The sequence below is a fragment of the Thamnophis sirtalis genome, unplaced genomic scaffold, assembly GCF_051295495.1.
Source record: "Thamnophis sirtalis isolate CommonGarterSnake01/CBP01778 unplaced genomic scaffold, rThaSir2_p1.2 scaffold_4, whole genome shotgun sequence".
NCBI classification, from domain to species: domain Eukaryota; kingdom Metazoa; phylum Chordata; class Lepidosauria; order Squamata; family Natricidae; genus Thamnophis; species Thamnophis sirtalis.
This window is the reverse complement of record NW_028261384.1, coordinates 9,405,205-9,419,533: the sequence shown is the minus strand read 5'-3', so window position 1 is coordinate 9,419,533 and position 14,329 is coordinate 9,405,205. Positions and strand designations below refer to the sequence as shown.

Sequence of the window (14,329 nt, the reverse complement as noted above, 5' to 3'; positions counted from 1 at the left end):
ATATCCTGTAATGGAAGGCTTAAAAACAGAAGAACTGGATTGTATTTTATGCTTTCCCCTCAAGTTGCCAGTTTCACCACATTCCTCACTAGCGTGAACCTACAAGGAAAAATATGTGGTCAGAGCAGTGACTGTGCTACCTAATGTCAAAGCGACCTTTTAATAAAGTTAGGATATAAGTTGAGTAAAGACTGTTAGTACAATTACAATCAGATTTACAGTACATGTTTAAAGTTATGGGCGTCAGAGATCTTCATGGTCAAAATGCTAGTCTAAACACTGGGACGTCTAAACTGCATATGTACGAGTTCTGAATTGCTCAAGGTTATCCACTATTTTAGATAACATATTTAAAAATTAAATAATGGAACAAGTAAAAATATCCAATGATTATGCAGGAACTTGAAAAGGAACTTTCTGATCTATTTCTCACACTTTCCCCTAGCAAGCAAGGGGTGATAATTTATTTCAGTACAGTACTGAATTCTCCACTAAGTTGGCATTTGTTCTTTTTTTTGCCTCCTGAAGTAAAAACCTTGGTGCTTTCTCAAGGCAGTTAAAACTTGAGATGCTAAATCCCATTACTCTAAATATATATATATATATTTTGCCTTTAGTTCATTCATGTATATAAGGTTATATTGTGATGTTTCCAATCTGCTGCTGCCTGATAGTGTGTATAAAATAAGGAAGGCAACAGAATTAAGATTCGGACAGACGTCCTTATTGGAAGTTGTGACCCAGGATGTATTATACAGGGCAATAGAGAACAAAACTTTAATGGACCAAATAACCTCAGCTTCTGAATTGCTACTGAGGCCAACACTGGAAATTTCCTTTGCTGGAACTCGGCTTCATCTGATGGGACTCAATTATCACTTTCTCATATGTGTGTGTTCTTGGCTGCAGGGGATAGAAAATCTTTTACTTTTGTTTTTTAAAAAAAACATTTAAAATAGGTTTTTGGCATTGCAGCTAGTTGGAGAATTAATAAAAGTTGTGATGCGGTAATCTTCGGTTTCCAAATTAATATGCTGAAAACTTTTGAGAGACTTCTTACATGCAAATGATCTTTTTTTTTTAATTAAAGCCTTTTCTTTCTGCGGTGGCTTTCAACAGATTTGTTTATGGTTTATTGATTTCAAAGATTAGTTTCATAACGATGTTTTGCCCCCTACAATGATTGATCTTGTGTGAAGTGGCCAAGTAAGTATATCCTCTTTCCAACTGACCTTGATAGGGTTTAGGGTCCCCCACTCTTGCCTTGGCCTGCTATATGCTTGCAGCCACTGCCTTCTCAATTCCATGGATAATCAGCCTTTCCGGGTGGCACGGATTGGCATCCTCTCATAGAAACATAGAAAACGGATGACAGAAAAATGTCTAATGGTTTGTCGAGTCTGCCTATTGAGTTTTGTTGTTGTTGTTGTTGTTGCTTTCTTTTATCTATTATTTTAGTTTAATTTTTGACATTTTGCATCCAATTAGAAATTTTAAACCTATTTTTTAAGAGAAAATGCTGTGATATTTTTTAAATCTAAGAAATATGCATAGCTTATTAACATTTTTGAATTAAAATGACTGAAATCTCATGAGATTAGGTGGCAGACCCTGGTTCTTGTAATATTGGACTACTTCCTTCTATTTCATAGCATCTGTAAGTGCCCTATTACTTACCCCATTTATACCGTATAGGTAGTCCTCTCTAAGCAATATAGTTGTTAAGTAAGCTGCACCAAATTTTATAATCTTTTTTTGCCACAGTTGTTAAGTGAATCACCATGAATCATATAGTTAAGTGAAACTGCCTCCACTGACTTGGCTTGTCAGAAACCAGCTGGAAGGTCGCTGATGAGGATCACGTGATCCCAGGACTCTACAACCGTCAAAAATAAATGCCAGTTCCAAAGCATTGGCACTGCAAAAATAAATTTGCATTTATTTTAATGTGACAATTCACTTTGTCACAGAATTTTAATCACGTGACAATGAAGATGCTGCAACAGCCGTTAAGTACAAGAACTGATCCTAAGACACTTTTTAGTACTGTCTTAACTTTGAATGGTTGTTAAATGAATGATCAAAAGCCAAATATACAATCTTTCATTTATCCTGAAATATATGTCCTACATTTTGGTATTACTACCCTTTTCTGCTTTTCCTTTGTTCCCATCTGGGTTTTCTTTCTTAGAATTTTTTTTCTTTGTTTTTATGTTTCTTGTATTGTTATGGTTTTTAATTTTATTAATGCTTTTAAAAACTTGTAAACTCAGAGTTTCTGGGAGTCGGGCAGCATTTACATTTTAAAAATAATAATATTAATGTAAAACAGACCCCTTATTTTGAATATGTAATCATTGTATTTAGTTGTGAGATTTTACCATTTAAAAACAAATTCATATGCAGCCCAATTAATATTTCTTGCCATGGATAAATTGGGCTAAAGACTAATTGATCATTTCAAAATATATCTCTATGAAAATGTTATCATTAGCAAGTTTTCACTGATTATGTATGGACTAATTTTTTCCAGGTCTGGTTTGGCACTGGAGCGCCGGGTCACCAAATATCTTTCTGCTCCAGACAACCCACTGCCAGAAATGATCCAATCTCCCTGAAGGTTTCAGTTTGCTCTCTGGAAAGACAGAATATTCTTTATACAACCATCATTCTTATTTTTCACATTTATTTCTAGGCAAATAGACACTCTTAAGAGTTTAATAGAATCATTTGATGTATTTAAAACTATTTGTAAACTGGGTAGAAATGTTATGAGAATGACTTTGATTGTCAGATATAATGTTATCCTTTTATTTTGCAGTTTTGAAGTGATTAAAGTAATCCATGGAAAGTTACTGGACATGGTGGGAAAAGTCCAGTAAGTAGCAACATAGTCATTTTCATTCCATGTTTCATTTTTTAAATTGTTTACAGTTGTTTTATTCCCTAAGCATTTGAGTCTATTCTGAAATTAGTTGTATATCTTTTCTTCCACAGGATTCCCATTATGCTGGTTGGGAATAAGAAGGACCTGCATATGGAACGGTATTGAATATTTCCTTTTAAATAGGAAGGTTCTGCTGCAGTCATGTTAAACTTAAAATATAGTGCAATATTTAGGGGAATTCATATTTTTCCCCCTCCAATGTTCTACCTTGGACACAAAATTTTTATCTGATCCTTTTTTCCTGGCCTTTATTTGCTTGTAAACCCAACTAAGCTTGGATCATTGGCCAGTCAATGACCTATTTAGCTGAAGGCAAGAATTGCGGGCCGCCAAGGACATGCTATATTTATCCTACATTTATCACTTTTTCCAAGGGTCTTAGGGTTATTCAGGTTCAATCTCACAGGCTCCCTATGTAACTGGTTAGATTAAGACCACATAAGAGGTTCAGGTTCACCCAATGATCTTCACAGGATATGTAGGAAATCTACTGTTACCTAAATTCTTGATTTGCTTTCTAGTTCTGCAATGAATCTATGTGGCATTCACGTTTGTGCGTGCCCACTGACTTGCACTCTCTTTGTGTGGGGCACTTGTTGTGAAAATGAATATTTTTCATTACATTAAGGCTTCATCAGAGGTAGATCTGGAGCAATAGTTCATTGACAGCTGTGTTTGTCAGGCAGATTGTTCTGAGGTTTTATTTTCTCTTTATGGCAGTATTTTATTGCCTTTTACTTCTCTACGCATGTACACATTATTTCATGCATTACAATTATTCTTGAAAATGTTGTTTACATTCCTCGCTTCCTATTCAGGTTATTGTTAGGCACCAGGGTCATTGTTGCCACTGCTACATCTACCAGTACTACCTACATTGAGACTTTTGGCCAGTTTCATGGCTTTTCAAGATGCTTGCAATACAGCTATCATTGACAACATGCAGTGTTTCTCCCTGTCGCAATTGCTTTCTCTAACCTGACATTCCCCAAATGCATTGGGATACAACTCCCATAACTTCTTGCAGTTGACTTGTTGGGTTCCATAAACCTTCTTAGGAACTCATCATATCTGGAAAAATTGGGCTAGCTGGAAAGCTTAGTGTCAGAGATATTTATATTTGCTTGCGTGTGGCTTGGGTCTGGGCTATTGGAAGGACTGCCTATCCTCTATTACATCCACCTGGCCTACAGGATGTGAAGGCAAAGCTTGTTATGGATCCCATCAATTAGGGATGTACATCTGGCAGGACCACAAAAATGGCCTTCTCAGTGGTGGCCCCTTCTCTACGTAACATATTCCCTACCCCAAGTCATGGCTGGCCCTCGCCCAGTTGCCTTTCCAGAAGGCCCTAAAAACCTGCTCTTGTCAACGGGCCTGGGAACCCCAAATGGAGCCAATCTAATAGCTGATTTCATTGTGTTGTTGTACTGTAGGGGGTGAGTATAGATTTTTAATTTTTTTTTAAAAAAAGTTATTTACTCAACATGTGTGAGTTGGGTAGCTATCCAGTTGTGGTTGACTTAAACCACAACTGAGCCAAAAATTGCCATTGCTAAGTGAGACAGTTGTTCTGTGAATTTTGCCTCATTTTATGCCCTTTCTTGCCAGAGTTGTTAAGTGAATCACTTCAATTAAGTTAATAACACAGTTGTCAAGTTAATCTATCTTCCCCTATTCATTTTGCTTGTCAGAAGGTCGCAAAAGGTGATCACATGACCCCTGCAACTGTCATAAATATGAGCCAGTTGCCCAATGTCTGCATTTTGATCACATGGCCCATCGTGGTATTGAAATAGTTGTAAGTGCGAAAACTGGTTATAAGTCACTTTTTTCAGTGCCATTGTAACTGTCACTAACGGTCATTAAATGAATGAGTGTAAGTCAAAGACTGTGTCTATACATTTATTTAATAAATAAATATTTAATGCTTGAGACAGAACTCCTAATTATGATAACAATTTCATATTTTTGAATATTCTTTTACAAGAAAGATTCCCCAAATAATGACTCTTTCTGAACTGATCAGTACAGGACTCTGGAAAATGTATGGCATTTCCCTAATGGGCCCAATTGGCTGTTCCAAAAATAACACCCAGCAAATTGCTTGTGAAGCTGTTGTAATGTGCAACTGGAGATAGTGCCTAAGTTGTTGCTACAACTTGGTGATCGTTTGTAACAATAGGAGTCCATCCCTTCCCAGCAATATGTGGATTGCATAACTGTAATGAAAACGACTACAGATTGTTTTTCCCATGAAGTGTTGACCCACATGGCCTGGCAACTGGCTCATATTCATGAGGTTTGCACTGTTCTGGGGTCACATGATCACCTTTTGCAACCTTCGGACAAGGCTACAAAACTCACACACCAAGATTCCAGGGCCAAACTGAACTTGAACTTCCAGGTGAGCAAATGGGTCTTCTCCCTATCATGAGTCCCTCACAACAAATTTCCTTTCTCTCCCATCTCCGCTCCAGGGTGATCAGCTATGAAGAAGGGAAAGCTTTAGCAGAATCATGGAATGCAGCTTTCCTGGAATCTTCTGCTAAAGAAAACCAGGTAACAATATATGTATATCTATCTATCTATCTATCTATCTATCTATCTATCTATCTATCTATCTATCTATCTATCTATCTATCTATCTATCTATCTATCTATCTATCTATCTATCTATCTATTCAAATCCCAGTTTTGAAATTCAGCAAGAAGAGACATAACACTCTCAAGAGCCTGTAAAAATATTATAATTATTAAAACTTTTATGTCACCAAATGGTAATAGCAACAGTCCAGCTTTCAGCCTCATGCAATTTTGCACAGCAATCCAGTCAATTAGTTTATGGATGTGCAGAAAAGGTAAAATAATTTGTGGTTTATTTCATTTTTGTGGGGGTCATTTTGCTTCTATTTTTATTTATATTAGAACTAAATACATGCCACACATTTAAAAAAATATTTATATCCCATATAGTTAAATGCTGTTTATTTATTGCAGCAGCATTCTTATCTGTTCATACACACTCTTATTTGGTTGCTTTCATAACCTGATGCTATTCCACATTAGATGTTTAACTGGAACAGACACAGGAAATAACCCATTTTAGAAATTTGGTAATATGTGTTTTGTGATTCAGGTTAGTCCTTTCTTCTGTAATGCTTTTGTTTTTACAGTTATTTCAAGAAAGGAAACATTTTATAAACAGGCTTAAACCAAAATCATGTCACTCTTCCTACAACTTGCCAATGATCCTTTTTCAAGGGGGAAAATTCAAGACTGCCATTTATTTGACTCTTTCTGTCACAAGTCACCATATGTTACCCATTTCAGCCATTTAGGCTATTGTGAAATTGTTACAGACATCAGAAACTGAATATAGCCATTTGATTCCAATTGCCTAAAATGTTTTTTTTTTAAAGTAAAAGAAGATATAGGGGTAAGAGCCACTATTTTCCATGGACCATCAGGGCAACTTAAGTTAGAGTGTGAGATGAAAAGCTATCATGAAGTAGAAGACTAGTTCAGGGGTGCCATACTTTGGCAACTTTAAGACTAGTGGACTCCAGAACTTAAAGGTACTCAGCAGGTTCTGACCAGTTCTGGAAAATTGGTAGCGGAAATTTTGAGTAGTCCGGAGAACCGGCAAACACCACCTCTGACTGACCCCGCCTCCATCTATTCTCTGCCTCCCAAGTCCCAGCTGATCGGGAGGGAATGGAGATTTTGCAGTATCCTTCCCCTGCCACGTCCACCAAGCCACGCATGCCATGCCATGCCCACCAAGTCACACCCACAGAACTGGTAGTACAAAATTTTGAATCCCACTGCTGCTCCAACTCCCAGAATTCTCCAGCTACCATAGATCATTCCATTTTGAAATAAACTGAAAAGAGCATTACTAGTTTTCTATTCAATCCCATGCAGCCTTACGTCATGGGGTTTGAACCTGGATTAATAATGATTATTATTAATGATATTGAACCCAACAAGTAATAAGGTTTATGCCCTGGCCCAGTGGGTGAGACCAGCTGTTTGTGACATACTCAACAAATCACAAACCACTGCTTATCTATTAAGATGAGAACAGATTTTCCTTGTTTCTAAACTCCTGATTCAATAATAGATTTTTTCCCCCATCAAAACAATGTTCCTATAGGTTTTTTCCTAAAGAGAAAGTTACTTGCAGGTTAGAAATCAGTGTAGAAAAAATGTTGATTAATTGTCAATAGAGTTTAGGATTGTGCTAAAGTAATATTCAGGAGAAATAAATTAACTAGCTCCTTATGGACCATTTATAAATATATATATAGGAATACATTGATATGGTGAATATGTTCATTTCATTTTAGATTTTAAAATGTCACATGAGATCCTGTGCACATCTGATCATAAACAAAACACTGTTCAATTACTTGTTGTATTACATTTTTAAGATGCCCAAGGGATTATTTGAATCCAAATTAGACATGAAACCCAATTCAAAATTAAACCTTGTTGACAAATAATTCTTGCAATATAAGGAGGCAAGCAATTGGATTTGCTAATGGGTGGGATTCACTAATTATTGGAACCAATATTTTCTCTTGCATTTTCTGGGCAACTGTTTCTTCTTCAGTTCCAATCCTCAAATACATTTCAATGCGCTTGTTTTAAAAACAATGGAGGCAAAACTACTAATGAAAAACAATGTCATAGTAAGAGGCGGATTATTTTAATCAGGCCACACAGAAAGCCAGTATTTGGATAGAAAAATCTATAGTTCCTGGGTGGTTGTTCCTGTGTATTCTGTACTGAAGCTTTCCTCAACTTGATGATTTCTGGATAGGCTAAGATTACATTTCTCTAAATTCACTGCCAGAACCTCCATGGGCTCTTTCAAAAGACAGGTGCAGTATCTAATCCACCCCACTTAACCACCAGCACTGGCACTGGGTATTAATCATCGTTCTAACATAAAGGGAGGAACTCTTACAATTGTGCGTTGGATTCTTAGAAGATCTCCTTCTGATTCCTTCTTTCAGACTGCTGTGGACGTTTTCCGGAGGATAATTTTGGAAGCAGAGAAGATTGATGGAGCATCTTCACAAGGGAAATCGTCCTGCTCAATGATGTGACTGCACACTGGAGGCTCTAAAGTGGGGATATGTCTTCTCTCTAAAGAAGCAAACTGCCTGTTCCCCTCACAGTGAAATTACGCTTTTTATTCTGTTAACTTGAACTATATACACTCAATTTGAGACTTTTCCCTTCTGATTATGTTAAAGTCTGACTCAGAAAGGCTTCATTTTCATTTTCAAATTTTAAGCAATCATATTTTCAATTTATATATTTCTTAATATTATGACCAAGAATTTATTGGCATTAATTTTTAAGTGTAATTGGATTAGAATAATCATCCTGATGAAGCATATTGTTACACTACTAACTAGGCTTAAATATCAGTGTTTCTTTGTGTTCAATGTATACTTGTAAATAAAATACTGCAAATTAGGTGTGCCTCTTGTTGAAGTTCTTTCATGATTGCAGTTCTTTTCACATTAATAATGCTTTGCGTCAATTGTTCAGGATAATACAATTCAATGTGGCATTTCTGAACTCTGATGGTATATGTCAAAAAGAAAATTCTTGGAGGTAACTTCGAATCATAGGTCAGGAAGGGACTATGCAGATCTTCTAATCCAATTTCCTGTCCAAGGCAAGATATCTTATTGTATCCTGGACAAATGATTGTCCAGTCTTTTCTTGAAGGTATTCTACTGATTAATTGATCTCATAGTTAGGATTTTTTTCTCCTTACCTGTATGTATGTCCCATTGCTTCCACCCATGACTTGTCCTTTCGTCCTATTCCACCCATGGCTTTGGCCTGGTGCCCTAGAGAATAAATCAATCTTCTCTTCTCAGTGACAGCCCTTCAACTGCTGGAAGACAGCTATCGTGTAATCCTTAATCCTACTCTTAGATAGACTAGCTTTTTCAATCTCACAATTTAATCTACAGACCCATTATCATCTTGGTTGCTCTTCTCTACACACTTCCAGGTTCTCAATATCTTTTTTATATTGTGGTGACTTAAAGAAACTGGAAGATTTTGATTGATTGATTGATATACAGAATTATATGGCTACCTCTCCTACGGTGACTCTAGGAAGCTCACAACAGTGCTTAAAAGAATTAGCTAAAAAGAAACGCTTCTGGCAAAAGCCATATCCTAGCCCATCTATGGTGCTTGGAGGAAGACACAGGTCTCACAGTCCTCTGGAAGGTTAAAAGGGTGGGGTCCCCTCAGATCTTAGGTCGGAGGTTGTTGCAAAGGGCTGGGGTGATCACAAAGAAGACACACTTCTGAAATCCTATCAGGTATCCACTTTTAAGAGAGAGAAATTAGAGTGTGTCCAGCTTAAAGGCAATAATCATCCCTTGAGGAAAGCAAGGGCTAGTCAATGCAGCTGACAGAGCAGTGGTGTTAATTGGCACCCCCAAACTGCACATGCTACTGCATTCTGCACCTGTTGCAGCTACCAAAATTGTCTTCCAAGGACAGTCCCATGTAGAATAATAGCAGTAATAGCAGTAGACTTATATACCGCTTCATAGGCCTTTCAGGCCTCTCTAAGCGGTTTACAGAGAGTCAGCATATTGCCCCCAACAATCTGGGTCCTCATTTTACCCATCTCGGAAGGATGGAAGGCTGAGTCAACCCTGAGCCGGTGAGATTTGAACCGCTGACCTGCTGATCTAGCAGTAGCCTGCAGTGCTGCATTTAACCACTGCGCCACCTTGGCTCTAATGTAGAAGGCATTGTAGCAATCCAAATGGAAGATGGTTAAGGAAGATGGGTGAGGATGAGCAAGTGTTTTTGGTCCAGGTTTCAATCATTTCAGCTGGCAAGAGCTTTCATAGGCAGGAGTGGGGATTACACTTCAGAAGATGAGCGCAATCACACAATTGAAGACTCGGCTACATACATTCCAGAAAACAGGTCTTCAATTGCAATATTTCTACTGCCATCTTGACTCACCCTGGAGATGTCCCTAATGACTGGTTCTTACTCTGTGGGCAATTAATTAACTCCTTTTGGTGATTATATTTTAATTTGGCATTACTCTCTTCTTGGAAAGCATGGTTTTTTTCCCCCTTTTGTTGCTTCATATTCTTGTGAAGATTATTTTCAATGTGATCTCTGAAATAAGGCCTGGTCTGAAAGTGGCATGACAACTTTCCTGTAAAGCTTATCCTGATACAGTTGACTGTTGAGGTGTGTGGGAATGCATCAATTGACCAATATCACGGTGAATGCTTTAAGTTGATGTTTTTATCCTGACAAGAGTAATGGAAAAAGACTGCAGGACAATTGTGTTAAATTGCCAGCTATTTTACTAGAGTAAGCAACATGTTAACCATTGTGATCTTTGCTCACTTAGTAGATCCTGCACACAGTATTATAACACACATTCAGCCATTGTGAAGTTGCCATTAGGCAGAAAATTCAAATCACTTTCCTTGATGATGCCTTCTGCCTTTGTCTCCTACGGCTGTAAGGTGGCTGTAAGATACTTTTGGGGTGAAACTAATTGGATCTTTCCTGCTAATTGGAAAGAATAGAAACTTAGATTTAGATTTTAGATTTATTGAACATTTATAGGCCGCCCTTTTCCCTGAGGGGACTCAGGGCGGCTTACAACAATGGGGGAAGGGAGTGCAAAACAAGACATAAAAGAAAAACGTGAATATTTTAAAAAAAAATTAACTATAAAACACAACATTCACTCAACATTCGGGCGGGGTGAGAGTAAATCCTATCCCCAGGCCTGACGGGATAGCCAGATCTTGAGGGCTGTGCGGAAGGCCTGGACTGTGGTGAGGGTACGGATCTCCACGGGGAGGTTGTTCCATAGCGTCGGAGCTGCAACTGAGAAGGCTCTCCTCCGCGTAGTCGCCAGTCGGCACTGACTGGCGGATGGAATTCGGAGGAGGCCTTCCCTGTGCTATCTGATGGGACGCAGGGAGGTAATTGGCAGAAGGCGGTCTCTCAGATAGCCAGATCCACTACCATGGAGCGCTTTATAGGTGGTAAGTAGGACCTTGAAGTGCACCCGACGATCAACAGGTAGCCAGCGCAGCTCACGGAGGATCGGTGTGATGTGGGCGAACCGTGGTGCGCCCATGATCACTCATGCGGCCGCGTTCTGGACTAGCTGCAGACGCCGGATGCTCTTCAAGGGCAGCCCCATGTAGAGCACATTGCAGTATTCCAGCCTAGAGATCACAAGGGCTCGAGTGACTGTTGTGAGGGCCTCCCGGTTCAGGTAGGGCCGCAACTGGCGCACCAGGCGAACCTGGGCAAATGCCCCCCTGGTCACAGCTGACAAATGGTGGTCAAAACTCAGCTGTGGATCCAGGAGGACTCCCAAGTTGCGGACCCTGTCTGAGGGGTATAAATTTTGCCCCCCCAGCCTGATTGATGGAACGTTAGCCGAATTTTTGGGAGGAAAACACAACAGCCACTCGGTCAACTTATTTCTAAATTCTGCCATTTAATTTTGCTCCAAGAAGAAATTAGGACATTACAGAGTTTGGACCATAAGGCTTAGAAATGGGCAAATCTGAATCAGATTATTCAAATTATTATTATTTAAAGTGTTTTAGGTGAAGATTTTTTGGAAAATTGGATAACACAATTTGTTCTTAACAAAAAAGGGATTGGCATGTTCTTTTCCAAATAGCTTGAGTGCAGTACAGATAATCTACAACAAAACCACAATTAGGATTCGAACTTTTATTGCTAAGCAAGATAGTTACTTCTGATAGACACACCTGATTTTTACAACCTTTTTGCCCTGGTTAAGCAAGTCAGTGGTCGTTAAGTGAAGCGCATCATTAAGTGGGTCCAGCTTCTACTGACTTGTCAGAAGCTGGTTGGAACCGTTGCAGATAGTGATCACATGACCCCAGGATCTTGCAACCATCATAAATCCTTGCTAGTTGCCAAGGGCCTGAATTTTTATCATGTAGACATCAGAAAGCCACATTCCAAAATAACTCATGAACATTTTTCATGTTGATTGGTATTGTTGTAAACCATTTATAACAGCACTTTAAATTAGGTCCACAGAAGCAAGTCTGCAAGCGTTTTATGTTTTCTACACTGATTTCTTATCTGCTATAATTCCATAAGGGGGCTGGAAATATACGGGACTATTTTTCAGTGATTTTATTATACAAACGAATCAGGATCAATACCTAAATAAACCCTTGCTAGTTGCCAAGGGCCTGAATTTTTATCATGTAGCCGTGGGGATGCTGCGATGGTCATAAGAGTAAGGGTCAGTCATAAGTCTACCTCTTTCAGCACCATTGCAACTGCAAATGTTTGCTAAATAAATTGAGGACAATTTGAATGGAATGCTCCATTCAATATATGCTATTATAACAAAGGATTTGAGGCTGTTGCTGGAGACTCGGTCATAGGAGATCTCTCCTTTTGATGGCTAAGAGGCTGAATCAAATTCTTCTCCAAAGCAGAGGCAACATCTCCATGGTCATCGGCCAATATATTCCACATTGAAACATATACAGGTAATCCTCAACTTAAAACCACAATTGAACCCAAAATATCCATTGCCAAGCAAGATGGTTGTTAAGTGAGTTTTGCCCCAGTTTATGAGCTTTCTTGATACAGTTGCTAAGTGAATCACTGCATTTGTTAAGTGAATCATTTGCTGGTTAAGCAAATCTGGCTTCCCCTGTTGACTTTGCTTGTCAGAAGGTAGCCAAAGGTGATCTACATGACCCCTGGAAGACCGCAACTGCCATAAATACGTGCTAGTTGCCCAGTGCCTGGAATTTGATCCCATGCCCTTGGGGATGCTGCAATTATCATAAGCGTAAAAGAAAAACCGGTTATGCCATCTTTTTTTCAGTGCCACGGTAACTTCAAACAGTCACTAAATAAATGGGACTATAGTCAAGGACTATTTGTAGCATTCTGGCCTTGGGAATCCACTTAATGGCCCTGATCCCCCAGCAGGCACCAGATTGCAAGCTGCCTTCTGCTACTTCTTAGGGCTCAATTTCCCCATCTCTGGAAAAAGGACAATTGCCATTAGCTTTATCCCCAGGGGTGATGTGAAGATTTAATTAGCTTATGTCCCCAGAGTGCTTTGAGCAGAGATCTTCCTGCTAATAAATGATGTGTGGGACCAAAATAGCACTTGCTAAGCCAGTTTATTTTCATTCTGAATTTGCTGATTATTTGGGAATTAACCCTGTAGCGCTCAGAACTTTTGCAAGCACTAGAGCATGGAAGGAAAGTCAGGCCAGAAAATTATAGCAGTCTTTTGAATACAAGAGAAGTTAACTTGCCTTCATTCCTAGCACCACAAATAGGACTAACACTGACTAAACAACAATCATGTTTGCAGTCAAGTCTGCTGAACAGGTGTGCACAATATAACTGTCGGTGTTTTAGCAGATATAGAAACGTAAATTGGATAAAATGCAGAAATCACATATTATTGTGCTTACATTGTTACTAACTTATTAATGATGGCCATTCATAAAACAATTGGTTGGTGACAATCTTGTGTTGGTGAACTAACAAATATATGTGATGTGATAAAGAAAGCAAAGGCTACTGTGCCTTTCCAATGGCTGCAGGCTAACTTTTTTTCAGATAGTTGGTTAACACATGGATAGTTTTTGTGCTGTCTTACACCAGCCCGATGTTCTTGCTTTCTTGGGAAGAAATTAGGCTTGATGGGCATGCCAGATCCCCCTCCTGAAGTCACAGATAAACTTGTCGTTTTGGAGGCCTAAATGACAACGGAAAGCCACGTTCCAAAACAAATCATGTGTGTTTTTCATGTTGACTGGTATTGTTGTAAACCATTTCTAAAGGCACTTTAAAATAGGTCCACAGAAGCAAGTCTGCAAGAGTTTATGTTTTATATATTGATTCCTTATCTACTATCCTATCTATCTATACTACATACTATATACTGAATTCCATAAGGGGGCTGGAAATATCCAGGACCATTTTTTAATGGTTTGTCTTGCAAACGAATAAGGATCAATTCCTAAATACTGTTGTTTACTGAAATCAAGATGAAACTCGTTTACTACAGATTCTTTTTGTCAGGCACAACCAACTCTACAAGATTCTTGTAGAGTTTAAGTTTACTACTTTATTATCCCAAAGATACTTTTTCAGAAGCAACTGGACTTTCTTGTTTTTTCTTGTTTTTTTCCCCCTCCCTCCACCCTCCCCCCAACCCTACTCCTCCTCCTCCCCCCCCCCGACTTCCCAGAACTCGTACACGGTATGGATTTTTAACAAACACAGTCTAAAATCTATTGAGAAAAAAGAAATAAAGAAATT

The 14,329-nt window shown here is 38.7% G+C and overlaps 1 protein-coding gene across 2 annotated transcripts in view; it reads left to right on the top strand.

Moving 5' to 3' along the window:
• Positions 1-8,440, top strand: part of RHEB (Ras homolog, mTORC1 binding) — a 30,850-nt gene extending 22,410 nt beyond the window's left edge. For both annotated transcript variants that reach the window (XM_014076021.2, XM_014076022.2), the window contains exons 5-8: positions 2,822-2,878; positions 2,998-3,045; positions 5,428-5,509; positions 7,972-8,440. In XM_014076021.2, the coding sequence (XP_013931496.1) occupies positions 2,822-2,878; positions 2,998-3,045; positions 5,428-5,509; positions 7,972-8,064 (280 nt within the window). In that variant the 3' untranslated portion in view covers positions 8,065-8,440. The remainder of the gene's footprint in view (positions 1-2,821; positions 2,879-2,997; positions 3,046-5,427; positions 5,510-7,971) is intronic.
• The last annotated feature ends 5,889 nt before the right edge of the window (positions 8,441-14,329 follow it).